Here is a 25,181-nt window from a genome sequence, read left to right on the forward strand (position 1 = left end):
GGCCAGTTCGGTTCAGCCCTTTTTTGCCTCTGGTGGCTCTGGGTTGTTCGCGAGCACCCTCTCCTTTCTCAGCACTGGGATGCTCCCACCTGCCTCTGACCACTCTGATTACCTCCGGTATTTCTCAGTGTGTTGGGGGGGGGGGGGGGGGGGGGGGGTGGGGGGGTGTTCCTGCTTCGCACCGTGGTCTGGTGCAAATGGCCAGTTCGGTTCAACCCTTTCTGCCTCTGGTAGTACTGGGTTGTTCACGAGCACTCTCTCCGTTGGGAGAGGGGGCCTGCTCCCCACCTGTCTTTGCCCGCTCTCCTTGCTTTTAGCACAGCTGAGTCGGGCATGCAGCCCCCTTACCGTTTGGAAGGGGGAGTGGGGGGGCACGGTAAGTCACAGCCTGGGCTGGTTCCCACTCTGCCTCAATGGGGGCAGGGGGATGTGTCAGTGGCCCACCCTTTCCCACCCTCAGGGCAGGATCGGGTGGGGGCTGTGACGGCGGCCCACCCTTTCCCGCCCCCTGGGCGGGATCGGGTGGGCGCTGTTGGACTGTCTTCTCAGTCTATGCCTCTATTGTCCTTGCCCGGCAACCGCGGTGGGGCTACTGTACGTCAGCAGGGGGACGGGTGGGGGTCGGTCGTTAACGGTTGCGTCTCTCCCCCCGTCTCTCCCCCCTCAAGGGGGTTTACTGCTGTGACGAGCCACCCCCCTCCCCATCTGGGGTGTGGCGTGGCTCAAGCCAGTCAGCACAGTGGGGGTGCCACGTACGGCCTTTCCACGCTACGTTACATACTCCTCCTCTGCCCCATTTGGGGCAGGTGGCTGTGTTAGCTGCCCGCACTCGTTGTCGCGGGTTGGTTCAAACTGGTCAGACCGGTTTTGGCGGCTGGGGCCAGTCTCTCGCACAGAGGTCGGGGAACAATGAGCTTGGCTCTCCTTTGTTCTCGGCAGGGTATCTCGCACAGCGGTCGGGGAACAATGAGCTTTGCTCTGCTTTGTTCTCGGCAGGGTGCTGTGCCGGCTGCCTACCCCTCTACCCCCTCTTACTCTCCAGTCTCCCATTCTTTGTGTTCTGACACAATGGATTGTGGGGACTCGGACTACAGTATCTCCTTGCCAGTGGTCATTGTCCTCAGCCAGCATCCGTCACCCCCCCCCCCCCCCTCCTCGGGGTGGGTGAGCGATGGGGCTACAGGACGTCAGCAGGTGGACGAGTGGGGGACGGCCATTTACGGTTGCGTCTCACATTCAGTCTTTCCCCCCTCCAGGGGTTACTGCTGTGACGAACCACCCCCCTCCCCACTCGGGGAGCGGCGTGGCTCAAACCAGGCAGACTGGTTCTCAGCACTGGGACGCTTCTCTCGCACAGCGGGTTTCGCCTTGCCAGTGGTCATTGTCCTCAGCCAGCATCCGTCACCCCCCCCCCCCCCCCCCCATCCCCCCACCCCCCCATCCCCCTCGGGGTGGGTGAGCGGTGAGGCTACAGGACGTCAGAAGGTGGACGAGTGGGGTTCGGCCGTTTAAGGTTGCGTCTCTCATTCAGTCTTCCCCCCCCTTCCAGGGGTTACTGCTGTGTCGAACCACCCCACTCGGAGCGTGGCGTGGCTCAAACCAGGCAAACTGGTTCTCAGCACTGGGATGCTTCTCTCGCACAGCGGGTGGGGTACTGCTGGCCGGGCTTGGCTTTGTCTCGTACCCCCACTCTCCCTCCTTCTCGGCAGGGCGCTGTGCCAACTACCAACCCCTCTCCCCCCTGACGTCAGGTGGGCGGTTTGGGTTGGCAGGCAGAGACTGATCGCGCTTTTCACTCTCACTCTTGGCGGTGTTATCAGCAGGAGTTTTAGTGCGCTGCCTCCCCCGTCTCCCCTCCTTTTGTGTTTTGGCACAACGGCTGGTTGGGATTCGGACTCCTTGGTTGAGGAGGAAGAGTGTGTAGCGCTGCCTACTGCTTTTAGGCTTGCTATGCAAAAAGCGGCTGCTGTGGCAGCTTACTTTTTCCCGGATGGGGTGGCGGATTCAGAGCAGGGTGTCTCTCTTCCTTCCTCTTCCGCGGATGACTTTGGGTTTACGCGGGCTTACTCGCAATCGTTTCGATTTGCCGAGTCTCCGGTGATTGCCTACCACATGTCGCAGCTCTTGGCTTGACCCGCACCTCAGGGTAGTGGTCTTCAGCCTACATCTTTCCCGCTGCTTCATGCGCATGGTCCTGCTCCTCCTGCTAGCCAGTGGCTGGTTTCTGGGTTTCAGGCTGCTTCGTTCTCACTTTTAGTGTGGAAGAAGATAGGTTGGAGTGTCAAGTCTCAGGATCTGATCCAGACATTTTCGTTGCCAAGGGCTGGTTTTCCCGCGCCGCCGGAACTAGTCTCCTGGCTTCACAAATAGACCACAGGGAACGTGGGGTTTCGTGATGTTACTCCTCCCTCTCCTCTCTGGAAGAGGTGGGACGGCATGGTCTAGAGTTATCTGCTTTTGCTGAGACTCTCCTCTGTGCTCTCATACGAGCCATCTTATCCTCCCTGGACTCTTTTTGGTTTAGGGGGGATGCCTCGGATAGGGCCGTAGCCATGCTGCTGGCAGCTCCGGCTAGGGTCTTCACCGAGCAGATGAGTTCGTCAGTGATGTTCTATGCCCACACTGTCTTCACCAGGTGTGATCTCCTTCTTTTACAAGGGGTTTGATTTCACACCGGTTACAGGAAGCAAGGGTCAGGCTTTTTTCGGGGTTTTGTTAAAACCTACTCAGAAGCCTCAGTCTTGCCCTTCCTTCATGGACAAGTAGCAACGCATTGATGCGCTCCCGGTCACAAAGTGGGTGTTTCGTTCAGTGTCTCCTCCCTCTCCGGAGGAGGTGGGACGGCATGGTCTAGAGGTATCAGCTTTGGCTGAGATTTTCCTCTGTGCTCTCACACGAGCCTTCCTTATGCGTTCCTGCAGACAGGAAGTGGCTCCGTTTCTGGAGAGTTATTCGTCTCTGGACGACCTCGGGGACTGGTTGATCTTTTATCAGAGTCAATCAGCTTGCCAGCTGCACTTTCAGCACTGCCAGACTGGCACAAGAGCAGACCTCTGCGAGGTCCTTAGCCTTGATCTTCGGTCAGACGGAATCGATGGCTATGCTGGCCCTCTAGTCTTTCCTCAAGTCTCTTTGGGACTCAGCCTCCCAGGTCTGGGACAAGAGGGACCTCCTCCAGGGTGGCCGGTTCCTCCACGCGAGTAGGTGGCTGGAATCCAATTGGATCGCTCAGGGCGTTTTTCCTAGCTTTGTTCCCCCCCGGACTTAGACTGCTTCATGGATGCGTCTCTGTCTGGATGGGAGCCTACATTGGCATTTACAGTCTTGAGGCTGTGGATGTAGACTCAACTCCTTGGGCATCTCAATTGCCTGGAGTTAGGAGCAGTAGCTCTCAGTCTACTAGCCTTTCTTTTTGGCTATATACAAGCATGTCCGGTTGCATACGGACAATACTTCTGTTGCTTCCTAGGTGAACTAGCAGGGAGGAGCAAGTTCTCACTCCCTGTCAGACAGAGTTTACGGGATTCTGATTTGGTTTCTTTCACACTAAATCAATTTCTCAGGGGAATATCTCCCCGGCCGGCTCTATAATCTGGCCGACTCGCTCAGCAGGACCTCTCAGGGCTTGCACATGGGTTGGGCCATCTGCATACAGGGCTGGAGGTTGTGCTGTTTGTGTTACAGATCGTGGGTTTTGACTCTGGTCTTGGTGCATGAAGCACATAGGTCCTCCACTTTCTCTGTGTATGCCCCTCATTGGCCTCCTTGGCCAATTGGCGTATAGAGCGGGGATGCAACTCCTTAGCGCCCCTCTCTCAATCCAGGTGGTTAATCACCTCTGTTTCTTTTTGGCTTTGGGCAGCTTGGCCTCTTCTTGGAGGTTCCGGCGTCTCGGCTATCTCAGCTACTTTGGAACAAATAGGCCTCTCTTCTGATGTTCATGGCGCTTTTGTGGGCATGATCAAAGGACCTTGTTTTAAGAGGTTTAGAGGCGTCCCCTTGTTTAACGCGTAGGACTTTGTTCTTCTTACTCTGGGCCTCAGCCCCGAAGGGCAGTGAGGCACATGCGTTGTTGGGGTTTACTGGAGGAGGTAGCCTTGGAGCTTATAGTTCCGTTTTTTCACGGGTTTTTCGGCCAGATTTCCTTGAATCAGAAACCTGGTCAATCTCCTCTGGTGTTTAATTCCCTCCTCTCGGGAGGATTCTTGCTCCGGGCGTTTTGGATTTTCTAACTGTCTGGTTAGAGTTATAAAATCCTTTTTTGTTTTGCACTCAGTCAATTGGAACTAAGAGCCAAAAGCTCATGTTCTTATCTCTTTACACTATAGGTGAAAGAGGCTTCTCTTAATTGACTCTCACAAGAGGTGTTGCTACTTTCATAGGACAGTCCTATGAGTGGTGGCTTATTGAACACAAAGGGGGGGGGGCGTTTCAGTCCTCCCTCTGTTCCTTTACAGGTGTTCAGGAGTTCAGAGCCTGGGGTTCTTCTCTCGCTGGTGGTGTTCCTCTCGCCTATGCGAAGTTTTGCCAACAGCTCTTTGGAGGTCTGATGACGTGTTCATTAATTTTTTACCTCCTGGACATCTCCTGCTCTTAACTTGATGGGGCCATTGCCTTGCCCTCGTTAGTTTCTGCAGTACAGGTTCTCTCAGGGACATAAGTAAGTTCCCTCCGCCTTTAGGAGCAATCTGCATTTATGAGAATTGGAGTAAGAATATGTAATTTAATGGAAAATTTCAATAGTAAATTTTCATTTGATTAATATACTTACCCAATTCTCATAGTTAATACCCTCCCATCCATCCCTGCTACTTAATTTCCTAAGGGTTTTTGAGAAGTCTCGAATGATTATTCCGGATGCCGGCGCTCACGTGGTGCGCGGTGGGTTATGGGTAACCAGGTGGGACAGGGCATAGCAACGGCTATGGCGTCTGTTTTTAGCTTGGTTACCACCCTTGCAAGGGCAGGTAATTTGAGTAGTTTTTCGACATCTAGCATGTGAGATTGAAGTCAATGCATTTATGAGAATTGGGTAAGTATATTAATCAAATGAAAATTTACTATTGAAATTTTCCATTTATTAATGCCTCATTGCTTGAAAAATGTAATTTGGAAACGTCACAATGAATACACCTAGAAATCTTCACGTGAGTCAGTTGTGTATATATGGTAAATCTAATACCAGTGCCTCATGGTTTCAACAGATCAATGTGACAGCTGAATCAACTACCCTGACCACAAGCAATGTCCAGAGGTTCAGGGCGACTGAGTCGTCAAACAGACCGATCCACTGGCCACACAAGATCATCACTGTAAGCAGATTTTTTCCCATGATTTTATTAACTAGTCATGTGTATTTCACTGATAAGTGACCTCATGTAATATCATATTGATGATCATTGTTTGTGATTTTGCCTGAATTATGCCTGATTTGTTTAATTTAGACAGGTTGATAATGAACATACTGTCTTATTTTAGCATGGTTTTGTTCTTCAGATTGACAGGAAATACAGTCTAACAGAGGAAGATTCTGAATCTATTTTCAAGTCAAATACAGCTGACTTCTGTAAGAAAGCCGGTATGTATGTGTGTGTGTGTTTGTCTGTCCGTGTGTGTAATAAGATGACCTTGACTCTGTCTGTCCTGCCTAATTGCTCATATACAAAAGTTAGCAGTTATCGTCAATTTTCTACTATTGAAACTGAAGCTGTCTTCTCCTATTTTATCAGGCAAGTGGGGAGTTTGCACTGATGATGTTCACCAGGAAACACAGCGTGGTCCTCATACCCTGGGACCAGCACGGCGTGTTGCTGAAAAACACTTTCTTATTGTTGTAGGTGAGTGACCTTCACCCGCTATCGTATCGTTAACTATTAGTTATTAACCTTATGCAGAGGAAAGATAGAAATCCTTGATACTGCACGTCCTATGCCACAACATTTGAGGAACTAAGATATTATCAACAAGAAACGATCCGAACCCCATGTACACACTTCTAAAATTCTGTGTTTTGCTGAGGACTTTTTCTTAATACCAGGATACGATTTTTGATGGGTGGTGATGTGTGACTGTTAATAACTGTAAATGTCAGTAGTCATGGTGCGTAGTTCTCTGGTGAGATTGTCAGTACTGAAATCCCGCTACCATCACATTTGAGGGTACCATGACAGTAAACAGTGTTGGTCTAGTCTCTTGATAAATATTCTTTTGTTTCAGGGTTCAATTTTGTTTTTAGTCACAAACTCTCATTCTATCTTCAGTTTTGTGTTTTTCTACCTTGAAGTGGGTTTTCTGAGTGCAACCTTTGGGTCCTCATGCAGTTCTCAGACATCTGCTTCCAGGGTTGGAGATGCTGTCTCTCAAAGTGATATTCTTTTCTTTTCAATTTATTTTCTTTCGTCAGGCACACGAGGCGAACAACATGCAACAGAAAGAATGCTGTCCTATGCAGTCTATATTGCAAACCTGTTCTTCTTGACATCAGACACACTGGCTACTGTCGTGAAAGACGTTGATATCTCAGCACAGCAAATTGGTCAGTAAGAGGTGTTTATGGTTGAGTTTATAACTCATATGTAGGAGATATGCATTGAAAAGTATGGACTAGAAGGGGGAGGGGGGATACAGGGAGTATCTGTTGTGTCCAGTGTTCAGCTAACCTGTTACTATAAAGGGGCATTACTGAACTGACAAGTGTTGGTATTTTTTGTTTGTAAGAAAAAAGCAACAAGGAAAATTAGAACACAACCATTTTTCTTTTGTTGAGTAGAAGCAGATGTGGTGTCCTGAATGTCACGGTGTTTCTGAAGCATCTAGACTGTGTCTGTGGTATGTGTAGTTTTGCGGATACATGAGACAGTTTATTGTGGGACTGCAAGTATCTGCTAGCTATAGTAGTTAATTCTTTTTCCCCCAAAGAAAATATGATTAAAAATATAGGTTAATGAAAGGAACATGCAGTAAAATACAATACATGTACACAACAATCACATTTATTGCTGGTAAATCTCCCACAGCTGCAAATCTAAACTCTGCAAAATAAATGTGAATGTTTTGTGTTGTGTTTTATTGTGAATGTTTTGTATCCTATTTTATTAAACATTCCTTTCATTAACCCATCTACTTTTGTTTTTTGTTTGTTTTAATTTTGATACCTTGGCAGTTTCGCTTTTTTCTCTCTCCAGAAAACATGAACTTGATACTGGTGGGAGGATCTGGCTTCAACAAACACACGCATGCTTTTCTGTCCTATTTACCAGTCGAGGTGGATGGTAAGAGCATATTATCCTCTGTGTGTGTGTATGTATGTGTGTGTGTGTGTGTGTGTGCGGGGATATAGCTCAGTTGGTAGCGCGCTGGATTTGTATTCAGTTGGCCGCTGTCAGCGTGAGTTCGATCCCAGGTTCGGCGGAAATTTATTTCACAGAGTCAACTTTGTGTGCAGACTCTCTTCGGTGTCCGAACCCTCCCCCCGTGTACACTACATTGGGTGTGCACGTTAAAGATCCCACGATTGACAAAAGGGTCTTTCCTGGCAAAATTGCTTAGGCACAGTTAATAATTGTCTACCTATACCCGTGTGACTTGGAATAATAGGCCGTGAAAGGTAAATATGCGCCGAAATGGCTGCAATCTACTGGCCGTATAAAATTTCATCTCACACGGCATCACTGCAGAGCGCCTAGAACTGTACCCACGGAATATGCGCGATATAAGCCTCATTGATTGATTGTGTGTGTGTGTGTAAATATTCCTGCTTTTAGGATGTAAATAAACTCTTTTAAGATATCATTCATGTTTTGCTATATCTCTTTGGAACCTTTGACATATTTATACATTTGCTACTTTTCTTCAATTTGTGCTTTTTCAGACAGCGCAGTGAGATTAGGTGATTGCAGCTTTGGTGACACAAGGATGGGTCTAATGACTTTAGCGCCAAATGGTGCGAGTCATCTAGCCCTGATTTTGATGGGAACAACTCTTGATGGCTTGGCAGACATTGTCTCTCTTGCCACTCCTACCATTCCACCCATGGCACGATCACCAGTAAGTTGATAGACAGCTAAATGTTTTTCATCCTCACAATGAGTTTGTGTGTTATATCTTACATTGGTCACTTTGGGATATTGTTTACCTGTTGTTGTTGTTTTACAAAGGAAGCAAAGACATACTGTTTACAAACTTTCACATGCTGAGTAAAAAATGCAAGAACAAGTTTGTGCATCCTTGTTTGCGTACTTACCAATAAAACAAATCAACCAGCCAACCGATGAGTCAACTAACCAATTGACAACAAAAAAGCTCTTGTGATTAAGAGCTACACCTTGATAATATATGAAGGCATAAAAGTATACACCAGCACCCGTATGCATAAGTAAGAAGTGAGAAATCCTGGAGGTGTAATCCTTGAGAGTGGGAACTTCTGAAGCTCAGTTACAAGCTACTCGCTATGCACGGGCTAAATTTAATGCTGTAGTAGTGGCTTCGAGAGTTAACTGAGGTCAAGGTCGAGGTAATTTGGGGAATCCCAACTAGTGTGCTGGCGTTTGTAAACGGTAAGCATGGCGACCAGAAGAAACAAATCTCGTCAGGACGAAAATAGTTTGCTAAGAGTAAAAGTTTGGGTTACTGGTAAAGTTGAAAAGGCAGAACATTATTTTGGGGTATCAAGATATATAAGGTGTAGTCAACAGAAGATACATTTTGCGATTTTTATAATATTAATAGAGAAAATGCTTGTCAGAACTTTTATAAAAAAACAAATTGTTGTGCATCAGTGTTTGTAATTTATGGTTTTTTTTCTTGATAATTGGGTAGAGGATGTATGTTTATGTAAAGTGAAAAGTCAAGATTGGATTTTTTTAAAGCATTGAAAGAAGGTTGCTTTCCGCCAGAAAAAAAGAAATGAACACAAAGGCTAAATCTGGAGAAAGGTTTAAGCAGCCTGCATGCAATTGAGGCCTAAAAAATACAATACAATGAATAAATAGAAAGAATACAAAATTTCCGGCGAGTTTTGAACTCCAGAGTATCGGAATGACAGTCTAAATAAAATGAATGTATTACCACTACATTACGGTATTCATTTGGAGGAGTGACGATGAAAAGATGTATTTATGAGTTATTCAGCAGTGATGATAGTCCGAAAGCTCACCCGCTTTGCCGATTGACTTGAGCATGTTGGCTTGTTCAGTAACTGACCAAATTGTTGGTTCTTGAGCCACTCTGTTTCAAACATTTCACCCTAATAAAACAAGAATGTCACACTGCATGTCTGTGGTGCAAGGTAAGCGACCGTATCAGTGTAGCCAAGTTACGACAGCTGCTCGATTGATGCATTTGACGTCTTGTGTCCGAGCTCATTGGGGAATTAACTGCTTTTAAAACCAGAATGTCCTGCAATCGTAGTCTGCGTTGGAGGTTTCTGATAGATGGGCAAGGACCCTAAAATGTGATATCGTCGTAGGTGTAAACGACGACCTCGAAAACCGAATAAATGCCCTGCCATTGTGCACGGAGAAACTTTTGGAAGTAGCGTGTGTACTTCTCAATGTCGCTGAAGTAAATTTACCCTCAGTTACTTCCTCGTTTGCTTCCAAAGTAAGCCCTTTTTCCAAGCCATGCAAGCGAAAGTGATGGAAGTACTTCCAAGGTCGCTCAAAACTTTGGAAGTAGTCGCGAACTTCCCCCATAAGCATATTGCCCCAGGATATTCTACATGATTTTTGTTACTTTCGTCAGAAGGTTCTGCAATTTGTGACTGTATTGCTTCCCTTACAGTTTTCCAACTTGCTGCCCGACTTTGTCATCACTGGGGAGGACTATCGGCGCCGAGGTCCTGGAGGGTTTCTGTGTGCCGGCTTCTGGGGCAACCACTGGGAGCTGAGACAGGACTTGATCTCATGTGCCTGTGGCACTGTGTGATTTGCATGAGTGTGTATATGTGCTATGTGCTTGGGGATGTCTGTATGCCACCTTCTGGGTAGAGTTCCATCATTATGTGTGTGTTTGTGTGTGCTGACAGGAATGCCCAAATGTACCAGCGCAGCAAAGGTGTACTGGTATTACCATACCATTAAAATCTCATACTGGTATTACCAGTACATTGGTATTTTTGTGGAACTCTTGTTCAGGGAAGGATATGGGTCTGTGTATGTGGTTTCTTGGGGGATGTGGGGGGGGGGGGGGGGGGTTACTGTATGCAATCAGAGACCGTAGAGTACACAGAGATGACACAATAGTGCAAACAAATGAGACCATTAGCCCTGTGGTGCCACCACGCGGAAGGTTGGAGGCTGCCTCCTTTTGCTTCGCGCGTTGTAGCGACAAAGAACATGGCCAGTCCCCCCAAAAGACATGGAAGAGCAATTGGTGTGCTGCCTATAATTGCTCACATTCCAAAGAATTTCGGATGTTTAGATTTCCTAAAGAAATGAACAGGTGAAGATCTTTTTAAATTTTCCCCCCATTTTCCTTTCGTTTAGTTTTGAAAAATGAAAGCGGTAAGACATCAAACAGAGACCGTTGCGTACATACATTAATGTACACGCTACAAAATCTGAAAACAATCCAACCATGCATTTTATAATAGTTTCACATGTACAAGATTTATTTCTCCTCTTCTTTGTCTCATTTCTGCATGCCAAGTCGGTGGACTGTCTGATAAAATGTCGGTCGAAGCGCTTACATTACATTCATTTTAGATCACAGATCTGGGCCTAACCAGGGTCCGTATGCATGAGGAGGAAGTCAGCAACACTGGAAGTAGAGGCCTCTTTCGGAAGTGGGAACTCCCGAAGTTTAACTTTCCAACTGTTCACTATGCATGAACGCCGGAGTGGTGACTTCGAGAGTATTCGGTCAAGGTCGCGAAAATTGGGGGAATCCTAACTAATACGCATGCGTTTGTTAACGGTAAGCTTGCCACAGGAAGAAACAAATCTCATCGCGAGTTCAAAAAGGCGAACGTTGAGCGCGCTGTAGTACTAACAGCGTTATTGCTGTTGTTTTTTTGAATGGTTAAACGAAAGGGTCGGTTCAAACCTGTGATGATTGTCTTGGAATCGAATGACTGTCTATGTCAAATGACTTTGTTGGCTTGAATGTTAGGAGAAGAGTAAATGATTATGTTGAACTTTTTTTTTATTTATTTTTTTTTATCTCAGCTGCTTGCTTCAACCTTTTTTTAATTTTTTTTTTTAATCTTTTTTTCTTTTATTTTTTTCTGCTTTTTATTTAAATTTTTCTACTTTAAATGTACCTATATCGTTAACAATAATATTTCTAAATGTATTTTAAACACGCCCAAAAAACTTCCTTTATGGTAATTTTTAATAATCATATTATATTTACAAATCACTTTATCCTCAATGGATTTTCAAGTGAACATAATTTTGGGGCACAAAAAAAAAAATCAGTATAATCAATTTCGTTCTCACATTAAGTACAACAATTACTGTATGTTGAACTTGTGTTTAATAATTTTATATCGGTAAAACTCTTTGTTGGACAAACATAGATTGGTTATTGGGAAACTTTGGGTTACTGGTAAAGTTTAAAAGGAAGAACATTATGCAGTAGACCGTAAATAACTAAGTTTAGTGACTCAGTTGTTCCTTATTTATTGGGGAAATGTCTGTCAAGAAGTTTAGAAAAGACAATACTGTTCATCGGTGTTTTAATTTGTTTTCCCTCGTTAATTTTTGATTACGATGGCGATGCATGGTTATGTACAGTTAAAAGTCAAGATTCGATTTTTTTTGAAAGCATAGGACAGTTTCTTTACGCGTTTAAAAAAAAATTAACACAGAGGCAAAAACCGGTTGTTGCAGTCTGAATGCAATTGAGGTCTATTAAGAAAAAGGTTAATTAAAAAAAAAAATTTTGTGTAGCATTTGAACCCAGAGCGTCGGATTGCAATTCCGAATCCGTAACCACTGCACTATGCTACTCGTCTAGAAAAAAACACTATGCAAAGATGTGTTATCAGTTATTCAGTCGTGGTAGTTTGAAAGCTCACCACCTTCGCCGAATGACTCTAGCACGTTTTTTTCGGTCAGTAAATGATCGTACTGTCGGTTTTGAGCCCCGCTGTTTCAGTCAAGCTTTTCACCTAAATTAAACAAGAATGTCACAGTTCGTGTCTATGGTGCAAGGTAGCCGACCGTCTCATTGTAGCCAAGTTACGACAGTTGCTCGATTGACGCATTTCACGTCTTCAATAGTGTGTCCGAGCTCATTTCCCAATGAGCTGCCTTTAGAACCGGAATGTCATGCAATTGTAGCATGCGTTGGAGTGGTTTTTTTAGATGGGAAAGGACCTTTAAGATGCGATATCGTCGTATAAATGATGAAATTAACTTTGAAAGTGGGAACTTCGGAAGCAAAGTTGCCATCTACTCGGTATGCACGAGCTAACTTGAACGCCGAAGTAGTGGCTTCGAGAGTCCTGAGGTCAAGGTCGAGGAAATTGTGGGAATCCCAATTAGTGCGCATGCGTTTGTAAACGGTAGGCTTGGCGACCAGAAGAAACAAATCTCATCGCGAGTTCGTAAATGGGCGAACGTTGATCGCGCTGTAGCTTTTACTATAGTTGTTGTTTTTGACTGGTTGAATGAAATGGTCTGTTCAAAGCTGTGATGATTGTCTTGAGATTGAATGACTGTCTGTAATAATAATTTTGTTGACCAGAATGTTGGGAAGAATAAAACGTTTTTTGTTTATGTGGTAGCGAAGTGGGGGCGGGGATATAGCTCAGTTGGTAGCGCGCTGGATTTGTATTCAGTTGGCCGCTGTCAGCGTGAGTTCGATCCCAGGTTCGGCGGAAATTTATTTCAGAGTCAACTTTGTGTGCAGACTCTCTTCGGTGTCCGAACCCTCCCCCCGTGTACACTACATTGGGTGTGCACGTTAAAGATCCCACGATTGACAAAAGGGTCTTTCCTGGCAAAATTGCTTAGGCACAGTTAATAATTGTCTACCTATACCCGTGTGACTTGGAATAATAGGCCGCGAAAGGTAAATATGCGCCGAAATGGCTGCAATCTACTGGCCGTATAAAATTTCATCTCACACGGCATCACTGCAGAGCGCCTAGAACTGTACCCACGGAATATGCGCGATATAAGCCTCATTGATTGATTGATTGAAGTCGGTTATGTTAAAGGCAGAACTCAAGTTTTTTGGGGAATCAAGATATAAGGTGTAGTGAAAAGAAGATAAGTTCAGTAACTTTCATATTAATTGGGAAAATGTGTGTCCAAATTTTTACAAAAGATAAATTGTTGTACTTAGGTGTTAGTAAATTATGTTTGTCCTCGTTAATTGTGAACAGGATGTATGTTTATGTAAAGTTGAAAGTCAAGATTGGATTTGTTTATCATACGCGCGTGTGTGCATGTGTGTTAGACGAACACTTTATTATCTCAATTTCGAGAAACTCGGGTGTGGTGAATCACAACAAACAACATAAAACGTAAGAAAAGAAAAGAAAATATCGAGGCGCAAATAATCAGCTCATAATAGTGTGTGTGGGGGGGGGGTGCACACACACACACCGTCGAACACACACACACACGCACGTGCACACAAACGCACAATTATACCCGCACGCACGCACGCACAGGCACTCGCACAAATACATACAAACACTTTCACACACGCACGCACGCACACACACACACACACCCCCTTCCCCCCACACACCCCCTTCCCCCCACACACACACACATGTGCGCGCGTGCACTGCAAACGAAGGAATGAATGAACAGACGCACACCTACGCACGCACGCACGCACACACACACACACGCACACTCTCACACAAACACACACTCACACATGCACACAAAGACGCCCATTTACATAGAAACACCCCCCCCCCCCCCTATAAGCGGGGATGAAATTTAAGAGTGGTGGCCAGTGTCAGTGACCCAGAACGAACAAAAGTCAAAGCTGGCAACTCGGGTTTGTATTCAGGGAAATTTACACGAAATGCACGCACGAGATACGACTTTTCTTTCTATTTTCTCTCTTTGGGACTTTCATTTGCGTTAGATCGGTTTTATATGAAAAACCGAAGAAAAGCCCTGCTATTTAGCACTGAGAAACTTTGGAAGCAGCGTGTTTACTCCTGGGTTTCGCTGTAGTACAATTACCCTCACTTACTTCCTCGCTTGCTTCAAAAGTAAGCACTTTTTCCGTCCCATGCATGCGAAATTGAAGATGTACTTCCGATGTCGCTCAAAACGTAGGAAGTTGTCGCAAACTACCATCAATTACTTCCTCGCTTTGCTTCGAAGTAAGCCCTTCTTCCGGCCCATGCATACGAAAGTGAGGCAAGTTCTTCCGATGTCACTCAAAACTTCGGGAGTTTTCGCGAACTTCCCCCATAAGCATACGGGCACAGAATGTTACAGCTATCTGCTCAAGAGCATAACTTTAATTAGCCTTTTCTCCTTCGAAAAAATGTGTAAACCACAACACTTGCATGAAGTGAGTCGCTCTCTGGTATGGAATACTAAACAACTATTCTTTCGCTTCGGGAAGGAAGCACCTTGACACTCTTTGTAGTTTCTACCCGACTGATTCACTGAGTAGTTGGTTGTTTATCTGTGTGTCGCTGCTTCTCTTTCTATTTCTGTCCGTATGTCTGTTTTTCCTTTTCTGTGGTGTGCAAGTGTTTGTGTGTGTATGTGTGTTGGTGTGTATATGTTCATGTGTGTTTTTTGACTCGAGGAGAGAGAGAGGTGAGAAATGAATTCGTTTTTGTGTGTGTGTTTTTTTTAACAAGAAAGTAGCAATAAGAACTTAAAAAATAAAAGTCAGCTTGACTGCCAATTTAAGGTTCAAGGTGCTGGGAAGACACCATATTGATTAATTGCCTTACTTCCCGATTTAACCGGGAACTATTTTGTGAAAGCGATTTATTCCTGATACATTTTCTCAGGCTGAACTATGCATTCAGAATGTGTTGGTATCTGACTAAAACTAAATTTTTAAAAGTAACAAAATCTACTTCGTTAAAAGACACTGACTTGAAATGTATTTGCATTACTACAGCGGTGTGCCAATATTTTTTAACCTATTTTAATTTAATCATTTTTTTTTTCTGGGCTTTTCCCCAGGATTTTCACTATCGAACACATTTTCAATCCAGTAAATGTTTGTAGCACTGTCAGCCCGACAGAACTGACAGTATGCTGTCAAAACCGTGATAAAAACATATAGCCGACAGCAGTACGCGAGTGAGTTTCCAACTGCCGGCGGGGAGTAACTCTTCCTGCACGTTAATCGGCCGGTCTCAGTACTCTACCTTAACACAAAGTCTTATGCGTCATCTCTGTGTACTCTACAGTCTCTGAGGTGAGGGTTTGCTTTCTCCTGCTTGTGGCACATTCAGACTGGCGCCGGTGTGTGTTGTTGATGTCTCTTCTTGTGCAGTGTATCAAGCTTGTCTGACATTTTGGTGACTCGTACTGTTTGATATTACTCCATTTAAATAAACCTTGAATGTTAAGTTTGATCCACAAACCAATGCAGTCATTACAACATATATATTCAAAAGAATAAAAATCAAGTTTCAGTGCACATCCGAATACATGTTGGCTAATTGCACCGAGGTCTCATGTAACTTAACCATGTTTCAACTTGAAATAACTGAATCTGCAACAGGACCTGAAATTATCAACCATCTTTTCTGTATATTTTGAGGGTAAAAACCCAGATACTGTTGCTGCACACAAACACACAGGGTGTATATTTCAGTATTTGTTTTAAACATGACGGTATTGCTGGTTTTTAGTGATTGCATTATGTGTATGTGTTTGCCCATATTCATGTGTGTTTTGTATGTATTTATGAGATTCAAATGTGTTGCCACTTACTGACAACATTGAAGTTAGATTTGTTATCATTTTTATCATTCTCGGAATGTAATGTGTTACTCGTTATTGTAAGAGTCAAACGAGGGTGAGAGGGTTTTATTTGAATGTCTTAACAAATGGAGTTGTTTAAAATATCTTTCAAAGCTTATTTGAATTTAATGTTTGTTTGTTGTTTTAGCCAAATATATCTGTGTAAAATGTGTAAATCAATATAGAGCACTAATCTGTCAGAAGATCTGTAAGCCTACCTAATTTGCAAATTTACTCACACATATACACCTGTATTGTAAAACAAATATGAATGTATATTTAACACAAAAGATTTACTTTTAAAACATCTGTATTGCACAATCCTGGATACTAACATTAGTATAGCAGTCGTATATAAACAAACTACATGTATCACAACAGCAGGTATGTTCCTTCTATTGCACTCACAAGATACCTCTAAATGACTTGAAAGGATATAAAAAGTTAAGTTAACTCAAGAAGCAAGTATGGGGAAGACATATGTACAGCTAGCAGGGCTACGTAGAACATTTTGTTGTGTTAAAATACAAGATTCTTATACAATAAATCCAAAGAAAATAGCAGTAACGAAAAAAAAAAAAAAAAAAACCAACAACCAGAAAACATGAAAAACATCTATTACACCACCTTAAAAGTCAACAAAGGTACAAATGAAACTGGGTTGTGGAAGGGTTGCTTTTCCTTGGCAACACTGAGGCAAGCTTAACATAACATTGTAGGCCAATCAAGCAAACAACTGACATCCCAATGAAAATGAGCTTCGATCTGTGCTTTCTGCACTGTCCACTGAGTACAAAGCTCTTTTCATTCGAAGGTATGCACATCGGAGCTGACCATCTGCATTGCCGATGTGATTGCGTCCCTAAATGCACAGATCGGGCAACCACTTGTGGAGAGGTCGCTCTCTTGTGCTTGACCTACAACCCTACTATAGTTCTAAGCACCTTGCAATACTGCAAAATGACAATAATACTTACTAAACCTATTTTCTTTCATTCTGAGCAAATTTTTAGAGTAAACATGACATATCTATATATTTTTGAATTCAGGCTCTGGAACGCCGAAGAAGAAGAAGAAGAATTCAGGAAAAAATGAGAAATACAATGCAATCATTTTTTAATCTGTTTCTGAAAATTCGATTTTAATGACAACTTTAATGAGCAAACTGATTATTAATTTTTAAGCCTCCAAGCTGAAATGCAATACCAAAGTCCGGGTTTTATCGAAGATTACTTGACCAAAATTTCAACCAATTAGGTTTAAAAATGAGAGTGTGACAGTGCCGCCTCAACTTTCACGAAAAGTCGGATATGACGTCATCAAAGACATTTATCAACAACAAAAAACAACGTCTGGGGATGCTATCCTCAGGATCTCTCATGTCAAGTTTCATGAAGATCCATCGAGTAGTTTTCTCTGAATTGCTCTACACACACACACACACACACACAACGACCCTCATCTCAATTCCCCCCTCTACGTTAAAACATTTAGTCAAAACTTGACTAGATGTAAAAGGTGGTGCAGCACCGTGGGAGGGGGGGGGTGGTGTGGCAGCCCAGATATCATGAATAACATTGTCTTTTGACAATTGACATCCTTGCCATGTTAAAACTTAACACTTTAGGCAAAGTACATCACAAAATCAGCATTTGCTTTTGGGGTTCCTGGTCCAGTCAAATTCAACACAGTAATATAAAATCATCCTTAAATTGATTAAAACACAAATACATATTTCAATGGATAGAAGTTCCACTCAACTGTGAGTTGAGGTTGACTACATGCTTCAGTGAATAAGGCTCAGCCACATACAAAAACACAGTTGAAATTGTTGTCTTCATGTCACAATGTTGTACAGTGGTACCTCTCTTTACGACCCCGCTCTTTTACGGGTCCCTCAATAATACGACCGACTTTTATCTGACGGATTTTTTCTCCTTCTTTGTCTTAGTATTTCTCACCTCCGTATTACGTCCCCCTCTCTGATACGACATACGACCGTCCATATGTGGACTTATAATGATTTTCCCAAAATTATCATGGGTTTGGTTTACTCTAACTATATCTCCAGTCGAGTCAGTGTGCGATACGGACGCTCAAAACTTGCGGAAATCCTTTTTGTGTACAACATGACTTCGGCACGCAAACAGCTGAAGTCACGGGTTTTCGTTTCTATATCAGGTCATTACTTTATTATGACTCTAGATAAAGCTCGTTTGCAAGATCTCTGCTTCATTTCGCACAGACCTGTGCAGTAACTCTTACCTGACAACACGCAAAGTTACAGACTACAGAAACGTCATGAAAGTAATCCGCACATCGAACCAAAACCGAAAGTTGTGGTGACGTCATGAAATTTTGCGATGTACGTCAGCGAAGCACGTGCAAGTGTTTTTGTCAAGCTAAAAATGGCCGACGCCAGAACATAGTTTCGAAATCTGGAACTTTTTTTTGCTTTCCCCGATCCGTGACCAGAGTGACGCGAAATACAACCGCGCGTTTGGTTGAATCAATAAATTCTCCTCAGAATCCCGTCAGTGAAGTTTGAAGACGAGTAGTGGAGTGTCCTAAATTATTCAACTCTCTGGACAGTCCAAAGTGCAATGATGTTCCTTGAAGGAGCGAGCGTTTCATCGTGAAAACTGACACTTTTCGCTACAATTTTACATCAGTTTCAACACACTGCCGCCGTTCTTTACGTTCGGTACCTTGCGTTTGGGACACTGTGTCTTTGTTTTTAACCAAATCCTTGCTGGGTATCGTATGACTGTGATTAGTAACTGGTAATGTTATCGACATCGTCAATGATGTGCATGCTTTGGGACCGAATGCTTTTGTTCGACCTCAGTGTGTTTATTAAAAACCTTAACTCTTGAATAGTTACGGGGCAAGCAAACTTTGCGTGGGTAATTAATTGAATAGAAAACTGGTTACCATACTTTGTGGGCGGCATCAATCAAAACGCCCATGTCATTCAATCCGGATCAGTGACGGACCGGACATGAACATAAACCAACTCCTCCATATTACGACCCCTCCATATAACGACCGAATTTCGGTAACATTTTCAAAGTCGTTATATAGAGGTACACTTGTACTTAGTTTTTGTTTGTTTGTTGTTAATACTTTTTTTTGTTATTAAATCTTAAACTTTTGTGTTTTTGTATGTGGCTCCATACTCCTCCAAAAATTAACTTGTAAAATACTGTGGTGTACATGACATTTTTAGCACAGCCATAAAGTTAGTAGTTTATAATATAAGTCAAATGTTTGATTCAAAGATGTGTTCATTCACGTGTTAATGCAGAAAAAAACCCGGGACAGGAAAACATCACAGTACCCCATCCATCACAGAGTGAGAAAAGGAGAACATACTACGCATTAATTTTATAATGTTCACATCACACCGGTGCAGTTTGGTTTTCTCTCAAATACAGTAATACTAGATAACAAATTCTTTGTCTGGATTTCTCAGCTCCAAATTAAGAAGGAAAATACTACATTTAACAAGTAAAATCATGTTATCACAGAGGTAACAAAAACACATGTGACTTTAATTAAATTAACAGCGGTCCAATCAAAAGAACAACACACCACAAAGATAATCTTTAATCCAGACATAAACAATTAAAAGCCGTAAGCGACAACACAGTGGGTTGAAAGGGGTGGGGGTCTGTCTTGAAAAGATAACTGGTACCATACTAAGTTTCTCATGAACATTTTCACATTTCAAAACTTTAAATTCTCATTGTTTTTATTGTAGGGTGTATGTGAAAGAAAGAGGGACCTTCTGGCATAAGAAGTATGATTTGGGAGCTGGTATATTTCAGGTATCATAGTCATTTGTGAACGTGGTAATTAATTATTGTGCTGAATAACATAAATGCATTGCAAGCAATAGAGAAAGATAAACAGAATCTTTGCATTCGGATAGACAGGTGAAATTTGTTTTTATCAGACGATGTCAACCTCATACAAAAAAAGCACTATATGTCTTGACTTAACAGACTTGTGAATGTGGTGGGCAAGACGACAATGGAGAAAAACAACCCTCCAAACTTGTATCTGCTTACTGCAAACCTAAATGCAGTACATGAATGCTCCGAAGCTCCATGAAGCCAGAAGATGAGCGGGAAAGTGACTAGGGATTTAGACAACATAAATCTGCGTGGCAGCGGAGGACTGCACCTCAATCTGTCCCAGTTTGAACTGGATGCGTTTGAGCCAGGTGAGAAGGATGTAGGAGTTGAAGGAGGTGTGGTCCTTGGTGGGGTGGGGAGGTTCCCAGTTCAGCACGGCCTGCATCCTCACATGGAGATGACCCGGCAGCTGAACAATACAAGTCAGCCAGCACGTTAAAACTAATCCATGAACTTAATATTAAGCCATGCACTTAGAAGTAATGCATTTAGTTTCTCACTTTGCTGAAGCTATCAAGTTTGTCAGACTAACGTTACTTAAAGCCTGCCTTATGAATTAGTTATCACAGACTTAAATTTATTGTGCTGTACAACGTAAAATTTGGGGTATAGTACAAATTGCCTGGTGTCAGAAATCAAAAACATTTTTAGTTTGCAGGTATCAAAATGTACTCATTCACCTTTTGATTTGTTTTGTTTGCATAAGACCACCTGCAATTGTTACCTGAGCATGATACGAGTACAAGATGGATGTCCACATAGGAAATAGCTGCAACAAAAAGAAAGTAAAAAATGAGAACATCTGAAATTGTTTTTTTGTCAATTTTACTTTCTAAAGCTGGAATTACGTCCAAACATACAATGAAACCTAACATTCTTTACATTTAAGAAGAAGGACGTAAATTCTCTTGAACATTCAAGAAGTGTGCTTTTTTGAGTTTACAAAGTCTTTGAATAAAATCGCACATTGTTCATGTGAGACCAAAAGTGGCACAATATCTTTTTGGCAAGAAAATATTACAACATACACGCACACATTTTGAAAGCTTAGAGCTTCTGCAGGTATAAGTCCCTTTGACATCATCATGCACATTTTTGTTACCACTCAAAATGTGTTTCCCCTGATGATGGTATACTTGGTGGCAAAGAGCTCAATGATGTGCGTACCTTGGCCAGGACGGACGAGTTGCACTCTTGCAGGGCCTCCATGAGACTGAGGAAGTGCAGGTTGACCATCTCCGCCAGCTGTGTGCAACCAAACTCACCATTAGTACACAATCAAATAACACATTGTTTATGTTTATATGTCAAGCTACTATTTCTACCATTTCACTTGCACAAGTCATGAAGGCAGCATTTCCATTAGCTTTGGTCTATGGTTGCTTCTAGCTGCTGCATTTGACTTGAAGCTGAGCTCACCATGTATATTGGACATGTATTTACACATTTTGATTTGCACAGGCCTACACACCAGTAGAAAATCAGATCTCTACAATCACAAGACAAGTGTTTCAATCTCTAAGCTGTATTTTTAAACTACCGTACTTTCCGGGTCATAAGGCGCGACTTTTTTCCTCGAGTTCGACCCCTGCGTCTTGTATAACGAAGCGTCTAATCCGTGTATGAAATACGAAAAAAATCAAAGAGACCGCCTGAGTACCAGTCAAACAACTTGTGATAATGCATGTTTCAGCTACTAGGTACTGCCCTGGCCAAGTTTCCTCGAGCTCTCAAGCCACCCAGCTATCACAATGCCTGCCTTTGATCTGGCCGCACACACAGAGCACACATAATTATTTCCACTCTGTTAAACTCGGTCACTGACCGGTCACTGACCCGGTGCAGGAAGTATTTCCTCTCTCAGATATGACAGGGGAACCACCTCTCATGGCAAAAACTGGGTCATTGACCCCTGGGAAGAAGGTCGTGTCTATAAACAAGGCCACCCAGCTATCACAATGTCTTTGATCTCGCCGCACACACAGAGTTCGACTCTGTTAAACTCGGTCACTGACCCCGAAGCAGGAAGTGTTTCCTCTCTCAGATATGACAGGAACCACCTCTCATGGCAAAAACTGGGTCATTGACCCCTGGGAAGAAGGTGTGTCTATAAACAATGGACCTGGCTTTGATCTCGCCGGCTTATTTTCATTCTTCGACTACCGGTATACTTTTTCAATTTTGGTGCGCCCTATCGGCCCCCTGCGTCCAATGGGTGACTGGATTACAATTTTTTTTAAAAAGAAGGGGGTGCGTCTTAGATAACGAAGCGCCTTGTCACCCGGAAAGTACGGTACATTGTACTTATTTTCAAAATTTAGGTCATCTTGCTTTACATGCCCCCCCCCCCCCCCCCAAACAAAACAAAAAATAAAAATGACAGTCTCTATTGTTCCTCATAATTTGTGTTCAAACTTTAAAAGGAATTAACAATGCATACATATCTCAGTTCTTGCGGTAACTCAGACTAAAGTCAGTATCCTTAAATCATATGTTATACTCCTGTCTAGCATGAATAATTTTAAAAATCAAACACAAATCCTTATTTTGTCCAAAGATCACCTGTATTGGCAATAAATAATATCTGTTTCTGTGTTGGCTCATTGGCCATTAATAATATCTATTTTTGTGTCGGCACAGAACACAAATTCTTCCTTTAAAGCTGTGGTCTATTTATGACTTTCCGGGGCTACGAGGTTGAAAAATAGGGAAACAATCATGTACAGAATTCTGTACAGCAAACGCTACCCGAAACCCCACCTATACGGCGTGTATGACCTTGAGAGCTTCAGTCAACGCTTGAATTTTGCAGGGATAACATCCGGTTTGCTCTCTCAAGACTGATCATATTTTATCTTCAAGAGACAGATCAAAGGGAAAAAATAAACGCCCCGGCGAAGATTTGAACTCTCGACCTCGAGACTTCGTGTCATGTCCTAACCACTAGGCTACTGCGCCAATCGAGAAAAAGAAGGAAAAACATTGATATGAACTCATGTTATGTTATTCTTGAAGCAGCATGATTTATATCTCTATCCGCCCATTGTTCAGAAGTGAATACATGTATAAATATTTCTTAGTTGTCTGTTTTCAACTGCACAGAGTTTTAGAGAGATTCAATTACTGTTCTTGTCATTTTTCTTGCATGTTGTAAATAGAGATATCGCAGCTATTTGCATGGCGCGAATGTCGTGTAGCATGACGGTGTAAACATGTACTGCGATTCCGTGAAACATGTTTGCAAATAAAGGCAAATTTTAATAGCAATTTTTACGTTTTTGCAACGCATGAATGGTAATTCAAGCGCAGAATAATATAAAATTATCCATTTTTTTTATCTTTGAAAACACTGGTGGTTAAGACATCTGCCCCGACATTTCAAGGCCCTGAGGCCTTGAGTTCGAATCCCTGCCAAGTCGTTTATTTTTTCTGCTCGATCCTTCTCGACAAATATGCTCAAGTCTGAGAGAGCAAACCGGATGTTACCACTGCAAAATTCAAGCCTTGACTGAAGCTCTCAAGGTCATACACGCCGTATAGATGGGGTTTCGGGTAGCGTTTGCTGTACAGAATTCTGTACATGATTTTATCCTTATTTTTCAACCTCGTAGCCCTGGAAAGTCATGAATAGACCACAGCTTTTAAGTGCACGTTTTCACATGAGGAAGAGAGTAGAGAGGACAGACAGGTCAACACTGGACTGTGAACATAAGCAGATGGAACAAAAGGTCACACTTTCACACTGAAATGGACAATCTGACTGAAACTGAAAACAATTGATGAACAATAAACCACACAGACAACCTTGAAAGGAGTCCACTTTTTTTCAGCTCTGATGAACACACCACAGAGAACATGATGGACATACTACAGACCAGATCTAAACTTCTAACAGAACTGCTCCATCAGAAAGAAAATGTTACAACTAAGCAACAGCTGTCCTAATGTGCTGAGCACATAGCACAAGTACAGCAAAAAGTATCACTAGGAAAAGAGAGAAGGTAGGAATGAGGAATGAGTTCAAACCAAAGAACAATGGGAACAGAGCACCCTCTTAACAGAGCAACAGAACTACAGCTTAAGTAAAGTACCTGAAAGATAGAGATGGGGAAATAGGGATGGGGTGGAGAAAATGGCAACAATAGAATTGGTTCTATAAACTATTTGAAGCAAAACTAAAAAGGATCAACACAGAGTATAGAAAACCATGGATGATTCACAAATAGTACAAATGGTGATAAAAAATTCCAAGAAATACTGTATCAAATATATGCATGGAAAAGAAAGAAATAAAGGGAGGCACCCGCTATTGCCGCGGCCCGTTATTGCCGCAACCCGCTATTGCCGCAACCCGTTATTGCCGCAACCCGCTATTGCCGCAACCCGTTATTGCCGCAACCCGCTATTGCCGCGGAACTTTGTTTGTTCTTTTTACATTTAGTCAAGTTTTGACTAAATGTTTTAACATAGAGGGGGAATCGAGACGAGGGTCGTGGTGTGTGTGTGCGCTGTATCACCATTTTCACCTCTTTTATGGTATCTATGACCATCACAAATCAGCTTTCCCTCCTCTGTCACCCGCGCAAATGGAAGTCTGTCTGTCATTGGCATGATAGCCTACCACGTCATCGGACAAAACCTGTAGAAATGACGTTGAGCATGGAACAAACCCTCACAGTTCTGGCGTGTGTTGACAAAACCGAGTAAGTCCACTGAAGCGTTTTATTTTATTCTCTGACAAGAATTTTGAAACTATCATTATATGAAAATTAGGAACCCCTTAGACTAACTTTGTTTTGCCAAAACATTCATGCATACTTAAAAAGTTGTTTTTGGTTGTGGACTTACTTGTTCATAATTATCTGCTTATTTAAGGACTCTAAAAAGTAGAAATGAACACAAAAGATGCGCATTGATTTGGTTTTTTTGATGAACGAAAAATATCTTCTTTTTTTTTGTTCGGTTTTGTCAGCACACGGCTGTTACGCGTGATTGTTCTGAAAAGTGACTATTACATGATTGTTCTGAAACTCTACTATTTATTTCATCGTAAACATGTAAGCCCTCATACGTGATTGTTCTGAAAGCTTACTAATTTACATGATTGTTCTGAAACTCTACTAAAGGTAAACTTGCTTCACCCGTGAAATGTTGTCAGATATGGAACAAAATGTATACCCCAGCCCAACGAAGTTGGAGGGGGGTATACTGGATTCACTTTGTCCATCTGTCTGTGTGTATGTCTGTATGTATATAAATAGAACAATATTTTGATACAATGATACTAAATCTTAAGTAAAATTGATATTTATACCCCCTCCCAATGAATACAAACTCAACAAGTAAT

General features: G+C 42.7%; 2 protein-coding genes across 4 annotated transcripts in view; one reads left to right on the top strand and one right to left on the bottom strand.

Moving 5' to 3' along the window:
- Nucleotides 1-16,509, top strand: part of LOC138952784 (uncharacterized) — a 74,688-nt gene extending 58,179 nt beyond the window's left edge. The window contains exons 9-15 of the mRNA XM_070324523.1: nucleotides 5,205-5,312; nucleotides 5,497-5,578; nucleotides 5,730-5,837; nucleotides 6,404-6,535; nucleotides 7,185-7,271; nucleotides 7,871-8,046; nucleotides 9,781-16,509. Of these exons, the coding sequence (XP_070180624.1) occupies nucleotides 5,205-5,312; nucleotides 5,497-5,578; nucleotides 5,730-5,837; nucleotides 6,404-6,535; nucleotides 7,185-7,271; nucleotides 7,871-8,046; nucleotides 9,781-9,924 (837 nt within the window). The 3' untranslated portion in view covers nucleotides 9,925-16,509. The remainder of the gene's footprint in view (nucleotides 1-5,204; nucleotides 5,313-5,496; nucleotides 5,579-5,729; nucleotides 5,838-6,403; nucleotides 6,536-7,184; nucleotides 7,272-7,870; nucleotides 8,047-9,780) is intronic.
- Nucleotides 16,187-25,181, bottom strand: part of LOC138952778 (protein unc-79 homolog) — a 294,903-nt gene continuing 285,908 nt past the window's right edge. For all 3 annotated transcript variants that reach the window (XM_070324505.1, XM_070324504.1, XM_070324503.1), the window contains 3 exons: nucleotides 21,002-21,079; nucleotides 20,559-20,603; nucleotides 16,187-20,243 (listed from right to left, as the gene is read on the bottom strand). In XM_070324505.1, coding sequence (XP_070180606.1) covers nucleotides 20,064-20,243; nucleotides 20,559-20,603; nucleotides 21,002-21,079 — 303 coding nt within the window. In that variant the 3' untranslated portion in view covers nucleotides 16,187-20,063. The remainder of the gene's footprint in view (nucleotides 20,244-20,558; nucleotides 20,604-21,001; nucleotides 21,080-25,181) is intronic.

This window comes from Littorina saxatilis, linkage group LG17 (genome assembly GCF_037325665.1).
Source record: "Littorina saxatilis isolate snail1 linkage group LG17, US_GU_Lsax_2.0, whole genome shotgun sequence".
Lineage (NCBI taxonomy): Eukaryota > Metazoa > Mollusca > Gastropoda > Littorinimorpha > Littorinidae > Littorina > Littorina saxatilis.